General features: G+C 42.2%; 1 protein-coding gene across 4 annotated transcripts in view; it reads left to right on the forward strand.

Annotated features, from left to right (window-relative positions):
* Positions 1 to 4,601: 4,601 nt before the first annotated feature.
* The window catches only part of LOC109908119 (immunoglobulin-like and fibronectin type III domain-containing protein 1), a 39,790-nt gene continuing 28,199 nt past the window's right edge, over positions 4,602 to 16,192 (forward strand). For all 4 annotated transcript variants that reach the window (XM_031794376.1, XM_031794377.1, XM_020506600.2 and 1 more), the window contains exons 1-6: positions 4,602 to 4,704; positions 11,262 to 11,297; positions 15,161 to 15,283; positions 15,720 to 15,859; positions 15,944 to 16,043; positions 16,139 to 16,183. In XM_031794376.1, coding sequence (XP_031650236.1) covers positions 4,656 to 4,704; positions 11,262 to 11,297; positions 15,161 to 15,283; positions 15,720 to 15,859; positions 15,944 to 16,043; positions 16,139 to 16,183 — 493 coding nt within the window. In that variant the 5' untranslated portion in view covers positions 4,602 to 4,655. The remainder of the gene's footprint in view (positions 4,705 to 11,261; positions 11,298 to 15,160; positions 15,284 to 15,719; positions 15,860 to 15,943; positions 16,044 to 16,138; positions 16,184 to 16,192) is intronic.

Raw genomic sequence — 16,192 nt, forward strand, 5'->3', positions numbered from 1 at the left:
GCTTTTTAGCAGTAACACTAGTTGACCGTTGAATAGAGGCATATAAGAAATTAAAACAAATTATGTGAATAACTTCATGTACATATCTTGCATTTGAAACAATCCCCATTTTCTGTTTGAATTAAAGGAGCTAATGAATAAGATAAATCTACTCTCTGATTGAATGATATAGGCACTGTATGCGTGACAAGATTTGAATACCAACCTAATAACATAGGTTACATAGCTTTAAATGCAGACCACCACACCAATCATGTTCTTTTCAGCAAATGTTTCTGTGAAGATGGCTAGACTGTCACCAGTCATTATGTGGTGTAGAGAAACTCAGTATCTGTTGATACCCCTCACTCCATCATCCTTTTCATCATATAGCCCCCTACCCCCAGACCACCCTCCTCCCCTTTTGAGGAACCGTCTGCCTAAATACAGGGAGAGCCTCCTCTTGATCAGAATCACTGTGTCTGGTTACTAACAGGCTGGCAGAGAAATCAAACCCGTTTCACCCAAAGGATTTACTACAAAGCAAAACCTTGAGGGCAGCGAGAAAATACCCCAAGAAATACCCAAGGAAAGACCCAAGCCCTCAAATACAGTCTGAGTTGGACTAACAGTACGTGAGCAGTAGACAGGCGACAGGCAGGTAAGCTACCTTTAACTGACTATTGCAAGATCATACTGAGTAAGGTCACTGGAGAAATGTAATTTCCAGGGACCATAAAACAGATTTAATTCCCAGGTGTACCTGAAATGTACCTACAGTGTACCTAAAGTTATACTGGATTTTGAAAAACAAACACCCTGAGGGTTCTACTAAGAGGGAGTTCAGTCGTGTATGAGGAATTACCATATTTTTGCCCATTTAAAGGGCAATATATTTGGTTAACTGTTCTACACTGGACCATATTGTATTTTTCCCCAATGAGCTCGGTCCCACAAACTATTTCTGTGATAACTTGATTCTTGTAGTAAATGTATTATAATGCAATATTTCATGCTGCACACAATTAATGTAATTTAAAATGTGATGTCATTAATGACATGTGGGTTTATGTTCTGGTACGCTATTTAAGAAAGTAAATATCAGCCTTTCACTTTTGAATCATATCTAATTGTATTTTTGTAAGAGAATGTAATTTTCTTCTTTCTTTCTTGATTGATGATGTCCTCATCTGATTAAAAAAAGACATGCTATGGATTACATTTCAGGCCATGGAACCCATGGTGTGTTGGACCACATGTAGTAAGGTCAGGCGTAGTGAAGACCACAGGGTGGCACCTTAATTGGGGAGGACGGGCTCATGGTAATGGCTGGTGCGGAATCAGTGAAATGGTATCAAATACATCAAACACATGGTTTTCATGTGTTTGATGCCATTCCATTTACTCCGTTCCAGACATTATTATGAGCTGTCCTCCCCTCGGCAGCCTCCACTGGTAAAGACACAAGAAGTCATTGCAGTAGGCAGGCCTGGGTTCAAATACTAATTAAAATCTTTCAAGTACTTTGAGTGTTTGCTTTAGGCTGCCTGGAGAGCCAGGTGGTCAGTGTTAGCACTTTTGAGACTTTTCTATTGGTTGCATTGCAACAGACAATCTCAATCAGGCACATATACAGTATTTGCAACTATTTATAATAGCATTTGAACCCAGGTCTAGCAGTAGGTTACCAGCAGGGTCACAGCTAACTATAGAGTTCGAAGTGTGTACTGTCCGTGTTTGTCCTGCTAGTGTTATGACTCATGGGACGGGAAAGAACATGACAAGAAGGGAATGCTTGGCACCCTGATGTTCATTAAAGTCATATACTTTTTATTTAGTATGGTGCTCTGACTGCCAAGATGTAATGACCCTCAAATACATTTGGGACACTTTCCATGTAGCATTAATGCCTTAATTCAAACTACTGTAGCTCTAGGAATTTCTAAAACCTTAAGGTTCAGAGTTTGCCATTTTGTTCAGCAGGTTTGATTTATTGTACTCACATCAGCTAAGCATATACTTCTTTATTTGGAATGTTTCAAAGAAAATACTGTACTCAACAACGATCTCTCAGATCATAATGTGAGGACACGTGAGGGTAAACGAGCCCAGCACTCTGATTGATTTATAAAACTCAACTATCTGTGCCATATTTCGTCAGGCTTAGCCTCTCACTATGTATCAGTTGGTAGGTACACATGCAAGTGAAGTTCTAATGGTTTAGACTTAGAGCATGGAACGCTCAATTAGAACGGCATGTGCGTTATTGACAAAGAATGCTATCTTGATAATCAATCACTATTATTTTATTAACCCTTTTTACATCTGCAGTTGTATCAAAGTGCTTCATGATAAGACATACAGTATCCACAGCTCTAAACGTTTGAGAATTGCCTCTCATACCAAGACTAGGGATGCAAAGCTACAGTACCAGTAATTTACCAAATTACTTCCGCAACCTGTCCAACTATTGACTCTTGTCTTAATTAGACTATTGTCTAATCATCTATTGACGCTCTCTTTTTTTCACAACTGCTACCAGTTTGATGCCAAAACATTTACATCAAATACATGCTGACAGTGAAACAAATAAAAGTATTACAAATATATACAGTGCCTTCGGAAGGTATTTAGACCCCTTGACTTTTTTTACATTTTGTTACGTTCCAGCCTTTTTCTCATCAATCTACACACAATACCCTATAATGGCAAAACAAGAAAAATGTTTTTAGAAATATTCTAAATTTTACAAAATCTCATCAATCTACAAGCAATACCCCAATATGACAAAGTAAAAACAGGTTTTCAGAAATTTTTGCAAATGTATTAACAATAAAAAATAGAAATGCCTTATTTACATAAGTATTCAGACCCTTTGCTGTGAGACATGAGGTTGAAGGAATTATCTGTAGAGCTCCGAGACAGGGTTGTGTCGAGGCACAGATCTGGGAAAAGATACCAAAAAAAGTATGCAGCTTTGAAGGTCCCCAAGAACAGTGGCCTCCATCATTCTTAAATGGAAGAAGTTTGGAACCACCAAGACTCTTCCTAAAGCTGGCTGCCCGGCCAAACTGAGCAATCGGGGGAGAAGGGCCTTGGTCAGAGCTCCAGAGTTCCTCTGTGGAGATGGGAGAACCTTCCAGAAGGACAACTATCTCTGCAGCACTCCACCAATCAGGCCTTTACTGTAGAGAGGCCAGACAGAAGCCACTCCTCAGTAAAAGGCACATGACAGCCCGCTTGGTGTTTGCCAAAAGGCACCTGAAGACTCTCAGACTATGAGAAACAATATTTTTTGGGTCTGATTAAACCAAGATTGAACTCTTTGGCCTAAATGTGTGTGGAGGAAACCTGGGCCCATCCCAATTGTGAAGCATGGTGGTGGCATCATCATGCTGTGGGGATGTTTACTATATATAAAGGATATTTCATGCTGAATCCCCCATATTAAACACCTATGGTATTCAATTGGTTGATGGTTTATATTTAGGATAATGTTTTACAGCTTTGACATATTTTTTATTTTAAAATCATCTTATTCAATTATTTAATTTATGTGATAAGGCCACACAGGAGGCCAGCGATTATTACCGACACCTGTGATAATCTGAAGTACTCGAAAGGGTACTTAAGTAATAGATTACATAAAATCCTTGACAACAATATTCTGGTAGTTTCCAGTATTATACCCTCCCTTTGCAACCCTAACCAAGTCCCTTAAGCTTTTCTACTGCAATCACCTTAAGTCTGCCACTTTTTGGCACAGGCACTCTAATTCTGATATCTTGCCTTTTTTTTCCTCTTTTTTCTCTCTCAAACAGATCAGATCGTTTGCCAAAAACTGTTACAAACTAGATACTTGTTTGCATTTTTATATCAAAAACCTTTGTTGACCTTGCTATTTCTATCTGCGTACCCATTCAAGTATAACCACTCCAGTCATTTGCACAATCTTGGTGATAGCATGATCATAGTTTTATGAGGTATGTGCCCTATCACATGCACAGGGTTAGTCTTGGCTGTTTAATGAAAGGTAATACATCTTCTGAATCCCATGTAATTAAATTGGCTTCTGACAGTTTTAAAATGACAACACCACACAAAAAGATGAAAGGCAATGTACTGTATGCTGTATCTTTACCAGATTATGAGAAACACAGACACACACACTTTGCCTTGCTCAAGATACACAATCATATGCGTCCCATAAATTATGCATATTGTCAGCCAACAACAAGGAACTTTTCATCTCTTAGATTAAATACAGTCTACGGTACAGCACACTGTGCACCCTGAGCATGTGTCATTGTCACTGTTATGAGCTGTGGTCACTATCAGTCACACAGGAAAAGGGCATCAGCCTAAAGTTCATACACAACATGCATCCTTCACACTCCACATTTAATGGACACCTCAGCAAGTGCAAGACTTTACAGATGACATGTTAACATTGCCCTCTAGAGACAGACATACAGCTCAGCTGTGTTCAGGAACTTTGGACTCTGCCACCTCTTTTGGAAAGACATTCTCGTGATAGATAAAGTATAATGGAGAACAATGATTGAAAATATAAAAATTCCTAAGTAATCAATCCGTTGATGTTTACATGATGTTTTCATTTACAGAGAGCCCCGTGATTGACTGAGCTTTTGGATCACACACACATATCTGCCAAGATGTGGAAGAAGTCAAAGGTCACAGACCAGACGGCCACTGGCCAAGGAGGTACCGTATACATGAGTGTTCCTTTCTCTCCTTCCTAATTCCAGTACAGTACATACTAAGACAGAGAAGACATCAAACATCAAGCGTTATCTTCACAAGGCCCCCAATGATTGCCAGAGAAAATAAAGATGGGAATACCTTGTGGTGCACTGTGGTATTGCAGTAGCCTATATTGGCAGCAAACACTACATGACCAAATGTATGTGGACACCTGTTTGTCGAACATCTGATTCCAAAATTATAGCTATTAATATGGAGTTGGTCCCCCTTTGTTGCTATTACAGCCTTGACTCTTCTGGGAAGCCTTTCCACTAGATGTTGGAACAATGATGCATGGAGTTGCTTCCATTCAGCTACAAGAGCATTAGTGAGGTTGGGCACTGATGTTGGGCAAATAGGCCTGGCTCGCAGCCGGCGTTCCAATTCATCCCAAAGGAGTTCGATGGGGTTGAGGTCAGGGCTCTGTGCAGGCCAGTCAAGTTCTTCCACACCGATCTCGACAAACCATTTCTGTATGTACCTTGCTTTGTGCACAGGGGCATTTTCATGCTGAAATACGAAAGGGCCTTGCCCAAACTGTTGCCACAAAGTTGGAAGCACAGAATCATCTAGAATGTAATTGTATGCTATGGTGTTAAGATTTCCCTTCACTGGAATCTTAGACTCGTGTGCTGCTGCTCGGCCATGGAAACCCATTTCATGAAGCTCCCGACGAACAGTTATTGTGCTGAAGTTGCTTCCAGAGGCAGTTTGGAAGTTGGTAATGAGTGTTGCAACTGAAGACAGACGATTTCCACACGCTACGTGCTTCAGTACTCTGCGGTCCGGTTCTGTGAGCTTGGGTGGCCTATCACTTGGCAACTGAGCCGTTGTTGCTCCTAGATGTTTTCACTTCACTTTAACAGAACTTAGAGTTGACCAGGGAAGCTCTACCAGAGCAGACATTTGATGAACTGACTTGTTGGGAGGTGGCATCCTATGATGGTGCCATGTTGAAAGTCACTGAGCTCTTCAGTAAGGCCATTCTACGGCCAATGTTTGTCTATGAAGATTGCAGTGCTGTGTTCTCGATTTTATACACCTGTCAGCAATGGTTGTGGCTAAAATAGCCGAATCCACTCATTTGAAGGGGTGTCCACATACTTTTTCACAGCACTGTATATAAAAAAGTATTTGCCCCCTTTCAAAAAATGTCTTAACTTTAGCATATTTTTGATACTGAATATTAATGGGATAATGGGACCCATGTCATCCAAAAAGTACTTTTCACTCATCTGTCCGTAGAACATTCTTCCATGAGTTTTGATGATCATCCAGGTTCTTCCAGGTGCCTTTTGGCAAACTTGAGTAAGAACCTCGTACCAACGTTTTTTTATTTGATTTTATTTCACCTTTATTTGACCAGGTTGACCAGTTGAGCATGGTGGTGGTAGTGTGATGATTTGGGGATGCTTTGCTCCCTCAGGACCTGGATGACTTGCCTTAATAGAATGAACCATTGTAACGGCGTTCTTCGTTTGTTGAAGGAGAGTCGGACCGAAATGCAGCGTGGTGGTTACTCATGTCTTTAATGAAGAAAAAGTGACGATACATGAAATAACTATAAATACAAAAAACAACAAACGGAACGTGAAACCTAATACAGCCTATCTGGTGAACACTACACAGAGACAGGAACAATCACCCACGAAAGACAAAGCGAAACTCAGGCTACCTAAAAACGGTTCCCAATCAGAGGCAACGAGAATCACCTGACTGCTGATTGAGAACCGCCTCAGGCAGCAAAGCCTATACAACACCCCTAATCAGCCGCGATCCCAAATACTACAAACCCCAATACGAAATACAATAACATAAACCCCTGTCACACCCTGGCCTGACCAAATATATAACGAAAACACAAAACACAATGACCAAGGCGTGACAGAACCCCCCCCCCCAAGGTGCGGACTCCCGGACGCACCTCAATACCATAGGGAGGGTCCGGGTGGGCGTCTGTCCATGGTGGCGGCTCCGGCTCGGGACGTGGACCCCACTCCATAAATGTCATAGTTCTTCCCCTTCGCGTCCTGGGATAATCCACCCTCGCCGCCGACCATGGCCTAATAGTCCTCACCCAGAACCCCACAGAACTGAGGAGCAGCTCGTGACTGAGGGGCATCTCGGGACTGAGGGGCAGCTCGGGACTGAGGGGCAGCTCGGGACTGAGGGGCAGCTCGGGACTGAGGGGCAGCCCGGAACTGAGGGGCAGCCCGTAACAGAGGGGAAGCCCGGAACAGAGGGGAAGCCCAGTACTGAGAGGAAGCCCAGTACTGAGATGAAGCTCAGGTAGGTAGTAGGCTCCGGTAGATCCTGGCTGGCTGGCGGATCTGGAAGATTCAGGTTGACTAGCAGATCTGGAAGATTCTGGTTGACTAGCAGATCTGGAAGATTCTGGTTGACAGGCTGATCTGGAAGAATCTGGTTGACTGGCAGATCTAGAAGATCATGGCTGACTGGCGGATCTAGCTGCTCTATGCAGACTGACAGCTCTGACTTCTCCATGCAGGCTGACAGCTCCTTGCAGACTGGCAGCTCTGGCTGCTTCATGCTGACTGACAGCTCTGACTGCTCCATGCAGGCTGACAGCACCCTGCAGACTGGCAGCTCCTTGCAGACTGACAGCTCCTTGCAGACTGACAGCTCCCTGCAGACTGGCAGCTCCTTGCAGACTGACAGCTCTGACTGCTCCATGCAGGCTGACAGCTCCTTGCAGACTGACAGCTCCTTGCAGACTGACAGCTCCTTGCAGACTGGCAGCTCCTTGCAGACTGGCAGCTCCTTGCAGACTGGCAGCTCCTTGCAGACTGGCAGCTCCTTGCAGACTGGCAGCTCTGGCTGCTTCATGCAGACTGACAGCTCTGACTGCTCCATGCAGGCTGACAGCTCCTTGCAGACGGGCAGCTCCTTGCAGACTGACAGCACCCTGCAGACTGGCAGCTCAGGCTGCTTCAAACAGGCAGGAGGCTCTGGCAGCGCTGTAGAGAAGAAAGGCTCTGATAGCGCTGAACAGGCGGGAGACTCCGACAGAGCAGGAGAGGCGAGGCGCACTGTAGGCCTGATGCGTGGTGCGGGCACTGGTGATACACACACAGGAAGCCTGGTGCGGGGAGCTGCTACCGGAGGACTGGTGTGTGGAGGTGGCTCTGGATAGACCGGACCGTGCAGGCGCACTGGAGCTCTTGAGCACCGAGCCTGCCCAAGCTTACCTGGCTCGATGCCCACTCTAGCCCGGCCAATACGAAGGGCTGGTATGAACCGTACCGGGCTATGCACCCGCACTGGAGACACCGTGCGCTCACTAGCATAACACGGTGCCTGCCCGGTCACTTTAGCCCCCCGGTAAGCACAGGGAGTTTGCGCAGGTCTCCTACCTGGCATAGCCATACTCCCTGTAAGCCCCCCCCCCCAATACATTTTTGGGGCCGACTCTCAGGATTCCATCCTCGTCGCCGTGCTGCCTCTTCATACCAGCGCCTCTCTAGTTCTTCCTTGGGACGGCGATATTCTCCAGGCTGAGCCCAGGGTCCTTTTCCGTCCAGTTCCTCCTCCCATGTCCAATTCTCTAAGTGATGCAGCCTCTCCCACTGCAACTGCTCTTCACGATTAGCAGGGAGAGTTGGCTCAGGTCTGACACCCGACTCAGCCACTCTCCCTCTGAGCCCCCCCCCCCCAATAAATTTTTGGGGCTGCTTTTCGGGCTTCGCTCTGCGCCGCCATGTCTTTCTTTTCTCCAACTCCATTCGCCTATAGCCTTCTTCGCACTGCTCTAGCGAATCCCATGCGGGCTCAGGCATTCTCTCTGGGTCTGCCGCCCACCTGTCGATTTCTTCCCACGTCGTATACTCCATGCCATTGCTGTCCATAACGTCCTCCTTTCGCTGCTCCTGCTGTCGCTGCCTGTTACCACGCTGCTCGGTCCGTATGTGGTGGGTGATTCTGTAACTGCGTTCTTCGTTTGTAGAAAGAGAGTCGGACCGAAATGCAGCGTGGTGGTTAATCATGATCTTTAATGAAAACAAATGACGGAACGATACATGAACTAACTAGTAAATACAAAAAACAACAAACGGAACATGAAACCTAATTACAGCCTATCTGGTGAAACTACACAGAGACAGGAACAATCACCCACGAAAACAAAGCGAAACTCAGGCTACCTAAATACGGTTCCCAATCAGAGGCAACGAGAAGCACCTGACTCTGATCGAGAACCGCCTCAGGCAGCCAAGCCTACACTCGACACACCCCTAATCAACCACAATCCCAATGCCTACAAAAAAAAACAATACGACAACACAATAACCCATGTCACACCCTGGCCTGAACAAATAATTAAAGAAAACACAAAATACTAAGACCAAGGCGTGACAACCATGAATTCTACTCTGTATCATAGAATTCTACAGGAGAATGTCAGGCCATCTGTTTGTGAACTGAAGCTGAAGCACAGCTGGGTCATGCAGCAAGACAATGATCCAAAACACAAAATCAAGTCTACATGAAAATTGGTTAAAAAGCAACACACTTGACGTTTTGGAATAGCCTAGTCAAAGTCCAGACCTAATCCCAATTGAGATGTTCTTGCAAGACTTGAAATTGGCAGCTCATGCTTGAAAACACACAAATGTCACTGAGTTAAAGCAGTTCTGCATTGAAGAGTGGGCCAAAATCCCTCCACAGCAATGAGACTGATCAACAACTACAGGAAGCAGGTTGCAGTCAATTCAGTTAAAGGTGCCTCAACCAGTTATTTAGTGTACGGCGGCAATTCATTTTAAATGTGATTTGTAAACTCAGGTTCCCTTTATGTAATATTAGGTTTTGATTGAAGATCTGATAACATTCAATGTCAAAATTTTGCAAAAATAGAGAATATCAGAAAGGGGGAAATACTTTTTCACGACATGGTATTGTGTATGTTGGCAGAAAGCCTGCTTTAGCATTGCTACTTATACTGGCCAAGTAAAACTATTTTTGATAATAGCCGGGTTACAAAAATGCTTTCATCATGTAAACTATTTTTCTCTGGGACCAATTATTTTCCCATTATGAACAGGAGAATTTGTTTTACCTTTTTTCATATTGCGAAAAGGCTGTCCTTAGGGAACTCAATGGATTGAAGAAATTGTACTTTGGTCATGTTTTCATTCATTGTGGCTAAAGGGCCCTAGTGTGATTGATTAATAGTACCTTGTGGAATAAAGGAACTGATGAGACAAACATTTCAGATATTTGCTTTATGGTAATGCATAAAAAGACACTACTGAGGACCACAGAATGGCAATATCAGGGCTCCTGCCAACTCTTAACTCTCAGGCACTGTGGATGTACCAAGGTGCCTGATCAGTCTATTATGAAATGTTTTGTATTATTTTTTTATGTAACCTTTATTTAACTAGGCAAGTCAATTAATATCAAATTCTTATTTACAATGACGGCCTACCCCGGCCAAACCCTAACCCTGATGACGCTGGGCCAATTGTGCGCCGACCTATAGGACTCCCAATCACAGCTAGTTGTGATACAGCCTGGAATCAAACCAGGGTCTGTAGTGATACCTCTAGCACTGAGATGCAGTACCTTTAGACCGCTGCACCATTCGGGAGATGAACCACCCCAAGAAAAACCACAACAAAGGAAATAAGAACATTTTGTTTCAAGTGATCAGCAGTTTCAGAAGAGGCGACTAAGACCCAAGACAATGAACAAGACAAGATGGAACTCGGTTTAAAATGAATGTTCAGTCTCATTGAATATTGAACATTGCAGATGAGCCCGAGGTTTGTCTCCTTTATACACAATGGCAGCTCTTTGAAATATAGCATTTCAATCGGAGTTGAGTAGACCATAAACACAAGAACATTGGAATTGCCCTGAGGATGGGGAGGGAGGGCCATGAAATCAAGCTCTAGGGTCTAGTACCATGTCTCACAGGAGAGAGAAAAAATCTCTACAACATGACATTTTCTGAGATTCAGACACATCTGCAAGAAATGAATGAAGTTGTATTGCCGTACTAACTTGGTCCTTGTAGTACCATTAGTTAAGCCCATTAGGGATATGTCTTTAACTATTGTCCTTAAATGTACAAAACTACATTCCAAATGTAGCAAAATGTCTTTGTACCTGTATTTGTCTTTCACCCCATTTATTAAATTGGTCACACTTTACTTTAAGCCAAAAATCCTTCATTACTTGTTTTAGGCATATATGAGCCTTTATGATGATGTATTATAAAGCTTACATAATATGTTACATAATGTTAATTTATGGCTTTAAGTAAAGTGTTACAAATGTATTGTATGTCCCTATGTTGGAATATATCCTGTCTTTACCATACATATTGTAATGTATGAGGATTCTAATGTCTCTCTGCCATTCTGTCAAAGTACTAGGCCTAAACCATGTCTTTGCCAGAAAGGTACTTCTCCTCTCCCTCTCTCCAAGTCCTTACCAGGATTAATGTTTCTTGTCCCATCTGCTTCCATGTCATCCTTTTGTCTTTGCACGCCCAGGCCCTTCAGAGGCTGAACAGGAAGAAGAGAAAAAAGGTAGGACAGTGATGATCAAAAAGCAAGTTTCGCTTTTTCACTCACTGGTGTTTTGGTTTTCAAATTCCATATATTGAGGTAAATTGATTTTGATTGGTTGTCCTGAGATTCTAAATATTCTGGGCAATTAATTAAATCAGTTAACCTCATGCTGCCTTCAGGTCAGATGTGACCTCTGGACGTATTTGAAGATAAAAACACAAACAAACAACATTTTCAACTATTTGGGATTCAAACGTCAGTGGTATAGTATCTGTGTTGTATTCATGTTTTAGAAGATTGTGTAGTATTCATGCACATTCTTCTGGAATGCACATAACAGGAAATATAAATGTTTATTTTCTTAAGATATTGTAAAACATAAAGGTAAACTGTAATCAATGTACTTCAGGATAAAGAGGTTGATTTTCCTTTGATGTCTACATTCTGTAACAAAAATATAAAAAATACAAAACACGTGACAAAACACTTCCAAAAACTCAAACATTTTCCTGTGTGAAATTGTAAAATACTATTCACATTCAAGGACAAGAATAATTTGTAAAAAATGTACTGCCCAGTGCACTTTGGATGTTTATTGTCCTGTCATGTGAACAGTAAAGGCATTCAGACAAACCATTTCCAGTACCTCACATGTGGAAAAGCACATCATGACTGACATCTGCTGGTGAGGATAAGAAGTCAGATAAAGCCACAACCTAAATGTCAGTCATGCAAAATAAACAACCTGACCAGAGATGCAGCAGGTGCATAGTATGTTAAACAAAATGGAAGTAAATATACATACATATATACAGTACTAGTCAAAAGTTTGGACACACCTACTCATTCAAGGGTTTTTCTTTATTTTTAATATTTTCTACATTGTAGAATAATAGTGAAAACATCAAATATGAAATAAGACATATGGAATCATGCAGTAATCAAAATATATTTGAGATTTGAGATTATTCAAAGTAGCCACCCTTTGCCTTGATCACAGCTTTGCACATTCTTGGCATTTTCTCAACCAGCTTCATGAGGTAGTCACCTGGAATGCATTTTATTTAACAGGTGTGCCTTGATTTGTTTGCATTTGAGGCAATCAGCTCTGTTGTGACAAGGTAGGGATGGTATACAGAAGATAGCCCTATTTGGTAAAATACCAAGTCCATATTGTGGCAAGACCAGCTCAACTATGCAAAGAGAAAGGACAGTTCATCATTACTTTAAGACATGAAGGTCAGTCAATAAAGAAAATGTAAACTTTGAACGTTTCTTCAAGTGCAGTCGCAAAAACCATAATGCGCTATGATAAAATTGGCTCTCACGAGGACCGCCACAGGAAAGGAAAACCCAGACTTACCAGAGTTCACTAAAATTTCCAGCCTTCGAAATTACAGCCCAAATAAATGCTTCACAGAGTTCAAGTAACAGACACATCTCAACATCAACTGTTCAGAGGAGACTGCATGAATCAGGCCTTCATGGTCAAATTGCAGCAAAGAAATCACTACTAAAGGACACCAATTAGAGGAAGAGACTTGCTTAGGCCAAGAAAAACAAGCAATGGACATTAGACCATGGAAATCTGTCCTTTGTGTGGTTCTCACAATGAAGCATGGAAGAGGTGGTGTGATGGTGTGGGGGTGCTTTGCTGGTGACACTGTCTGTGATTTATTTAGAATTCAAGGCACACTTAACCAGCATGGCTACCACAGCATTCAGCAGTGATACTCCATCCCATCTGGTTTGCGTTTAGTGGGACTATCATTTATTTTTCAACAGTACAAAGACCCAACACACCTCCAGGCTGTGTAAGGGCTATTTGACCAAGAAGAGAGTGATGGAATGCTGCATCAGATGACCTGGCCTCCACAATCACCCAATGTTTTGGGATGAGTTGAACCACAGAGGAGCAAAAGCCAAGAAGTGCTCAGCATATGTGAGAATTATTTCAAGACTGTTGGAAAAGCCAAGAGTGCCAAGCTGTCATTTTGGAGAAAAAAAATAGAACATTTTTATTTCACCTTTTTTTAGCCAGGTAGGCCAGTTAAGAACAAGTTCTCATTCACAACTGCAACCTGGCCAAGATAAAGTAAAGGAATGCGACAAAAAACAACACAGAGTTACACATGGAATGAACAAACGTACAGTCAATAACACAATAGAAGAAGTCTATATACAGGGTGTCCAAATGGCGTCAGGAGGTAAGGCAATAAATAGGCCATAGTAGCAAAGTAATTACAATTTAGCAAATTAACACTGGAGTGATAGATGTGCAGATGATGATTTGCAAGTAGAAATACTGGTGTGCAAAAGAGCAAAAAAGTTAATAAAAACAATATGGGGATGAGGTAGGTAGTTGGATGGGCTATTTACAGATGGGCTGTGTACAACTGCAGCGATTGGTAAGCTGCTCAGATAGCTGATGCTTAAAGTTAGTGAGGGAGATATAAGTCTCCAAATTCAGTGATTTTTGCAATTCGTTCCAGTCATTGGCAGCAGAGAACTGTAAGGAAAGGCGGCCAAAGGAGGTGTTGGCTTTGGGGATGACCAGTGAGATATACCTGCTGGAGCGCGCTACCGGTGGGTATTGTTATGGTGACCAGTGAGCTGAGATAAGGCGGAGCTTTACCTAGCAAAGACTTATAGATGACCTGGAGCCAGTGGGTCTGGCGACGAATATGTAGCGAGGGCCAGCCGACTAGAGCATACAGGTTGCAGTGGTGGGTGGTATATGGGGCTTTGGTGACAAAACTGATGGCACTGTGATAGACTTCATCCAGTTTGCTGAGTAGAGTGTTGGAGGCTATTTTGTAAATGACATCGCCGATGATCGAGGATCGGTAGGATAGTCAGTTTTATGAGGGTATGTTTGACAGCGTGAGTGAAGGAGGCTTTTTTGCGAAATAGGAAGCTGAATCTAGATTTTGGATTGGAGATGTTTAATATGAGTCTGGAAGGAGAGTTTACAGTCTAGCCAGTCACTTAGGTATTTGTAGTTGTCCACATATTCTAAGTCAGAACCGTCCAGAGTAGTGATGCTGGCCGGGCGGGCAGGTGCGGGCAGCAATCAGTTGAAAAGCATACATTTATAATTAGTAATGTAGGCGTGGCCAAACTTTTGACTGGTACTGTATATATACAGTGCATTCAGAAAGTATTCAGACCCCTTGACTTTTTCCACATTTTGTTACATTACAGCCTTATTCTAAAATGGATTAAATTGTTTTTTTCCCCTCATCAATCTACACACAATACCCCATATTGACAAAGCATAAACAGGTTTTTAGACATTTTTGCAAATGTATTAAACATAAAAAACTTAAATATCACATTTACATAAGTATTCAGACCATTTACTCAGTACTTTATTCAAGCACCCTTGGCAGTGATTAAAGTATATTATCCGCACAGAAGAATGGGTGAAACTCCCCAAATACAGGTGTGCCAAGCTTGTAGCATCTTACCCAAGAAGAATGCAGGCTGTAATCTCTGCCAAAAGTGCTTTAACAAAATACTGAGTAAATGGTCTGAATACTTATGTAAATTTTATTTTATATAGATGTGCTAAAAAATATAAAAACCCTCTTTTGCTTTGTCATTATGGGGTATTATGTGTAGATTAATAAGGGGGGGAAACAATATAATCCATTTTAGAATAAGGCTATAACATAACAAAATGTGGAAAAAGTCAAGGAGTCCCAATACATCCCGAATGTATTGTATTTATATATCATGATTGAATAATTGATAATTTATTCATGCCATTTTTGAGTGCAGTTCATGTATTGATTCATTGATTGGATTTGTGTTCTTGTAAAACATTTGTTGGGGCTTAATCAGACTTATTTCCCTCTTACTTCTCATCTTTTCTCCAGCTGGCATCAAGAAGAGGTCCAAGGTCCCTGGGGTCATGATCACGCAGTTTATAGAGGTTCTACCGGAGGGCAAGAGCACCCCAGACTTCCTTCGCAAACCCATCGCTCTAACCATTCAAGAGGGTGAGCCCCCAGGATGTTTTAGGGTTTCTGTATCAGGCCTAGGCCCTCTCAGTGTTGGTCTATGTGCTCAGAGGTGTCATGCCCATAGGGGGCACAGGGGCACGTGTCCCCTAAGATTTGTCAAACATTTTTAAATACATGTTTTTTTTCTTTGTAATACTACACTTAGCTTTTATTAAATTGGCTTTAGCTAGTCCAGATAGATTCCCAATCTCCCAAACTCATAACTAGCTACCAAGAAGCCTTTTCATGCTATCAATCAAGTTAGAGTAGCTAGCTTGTCTAACTATCTTAGCTAGCAGGCCTGCTGGTAGACTTGTTGGTAGACTTGAAAAAAGCAAGCAATAACTAAATAAGACTCACATTCCTTTCAATCCCTTTTCACGTTGAGATTGGGATATTTTATAATGAATCAATGTTTTTGCACATCCTACAGGTAAATTAGCCATTTTCAAAGCCAATGTGTGTGGGGATCCCAAACCAGAGGTAACTTGGGGAAGAGCTAAGGGGGATATGTCAGACACAGAAACATTTCAAAAGAAATATGATGAAGCTACTGGTGAATACACTTTAGAGGTGAGTCTAACCTTATGCACAAGAGTATGCATATAACCCATTAATCTGTTCAGTTGTGATTAAACAGTTAATTTATTTCACCAGATTCACAGAGTGTCTGGAGAGGAGGCAGACACTTACAAATGCTATGCTATCAATGAATATGGCAAGGCTATTTGCACTGCAGCATTGAATGTGATTGAGGGTGAGAATGTTTGTTTCTTTACACTTCATATAACTTACTTGTTTGATCAGTTGAGTCCTTGTATTTTGGTGCTAATCCTAAACGTCTGTTATTAGTTGGATTCAAGAAGAAGAAGGCCATGGAGCAGTTAGAAGACATAGGTGGGTATT

The sequence above is a fragment of the Oncorhynchus kisutch genome, linkage group LG17 (genome assembly GCF_002021735.2).
Source record: "Oncorhynchus kisutch isolate 150728-3 linkage group LG17, Okis_V2, whole genome shotgun sequence".
Lineage (NCBI taxonomy): Eukaryota > Metazoa > Chordata > Actinopteri > Salmoniformes > Salmonidae > Oncorhynchus > Oncorhynchus kisutch.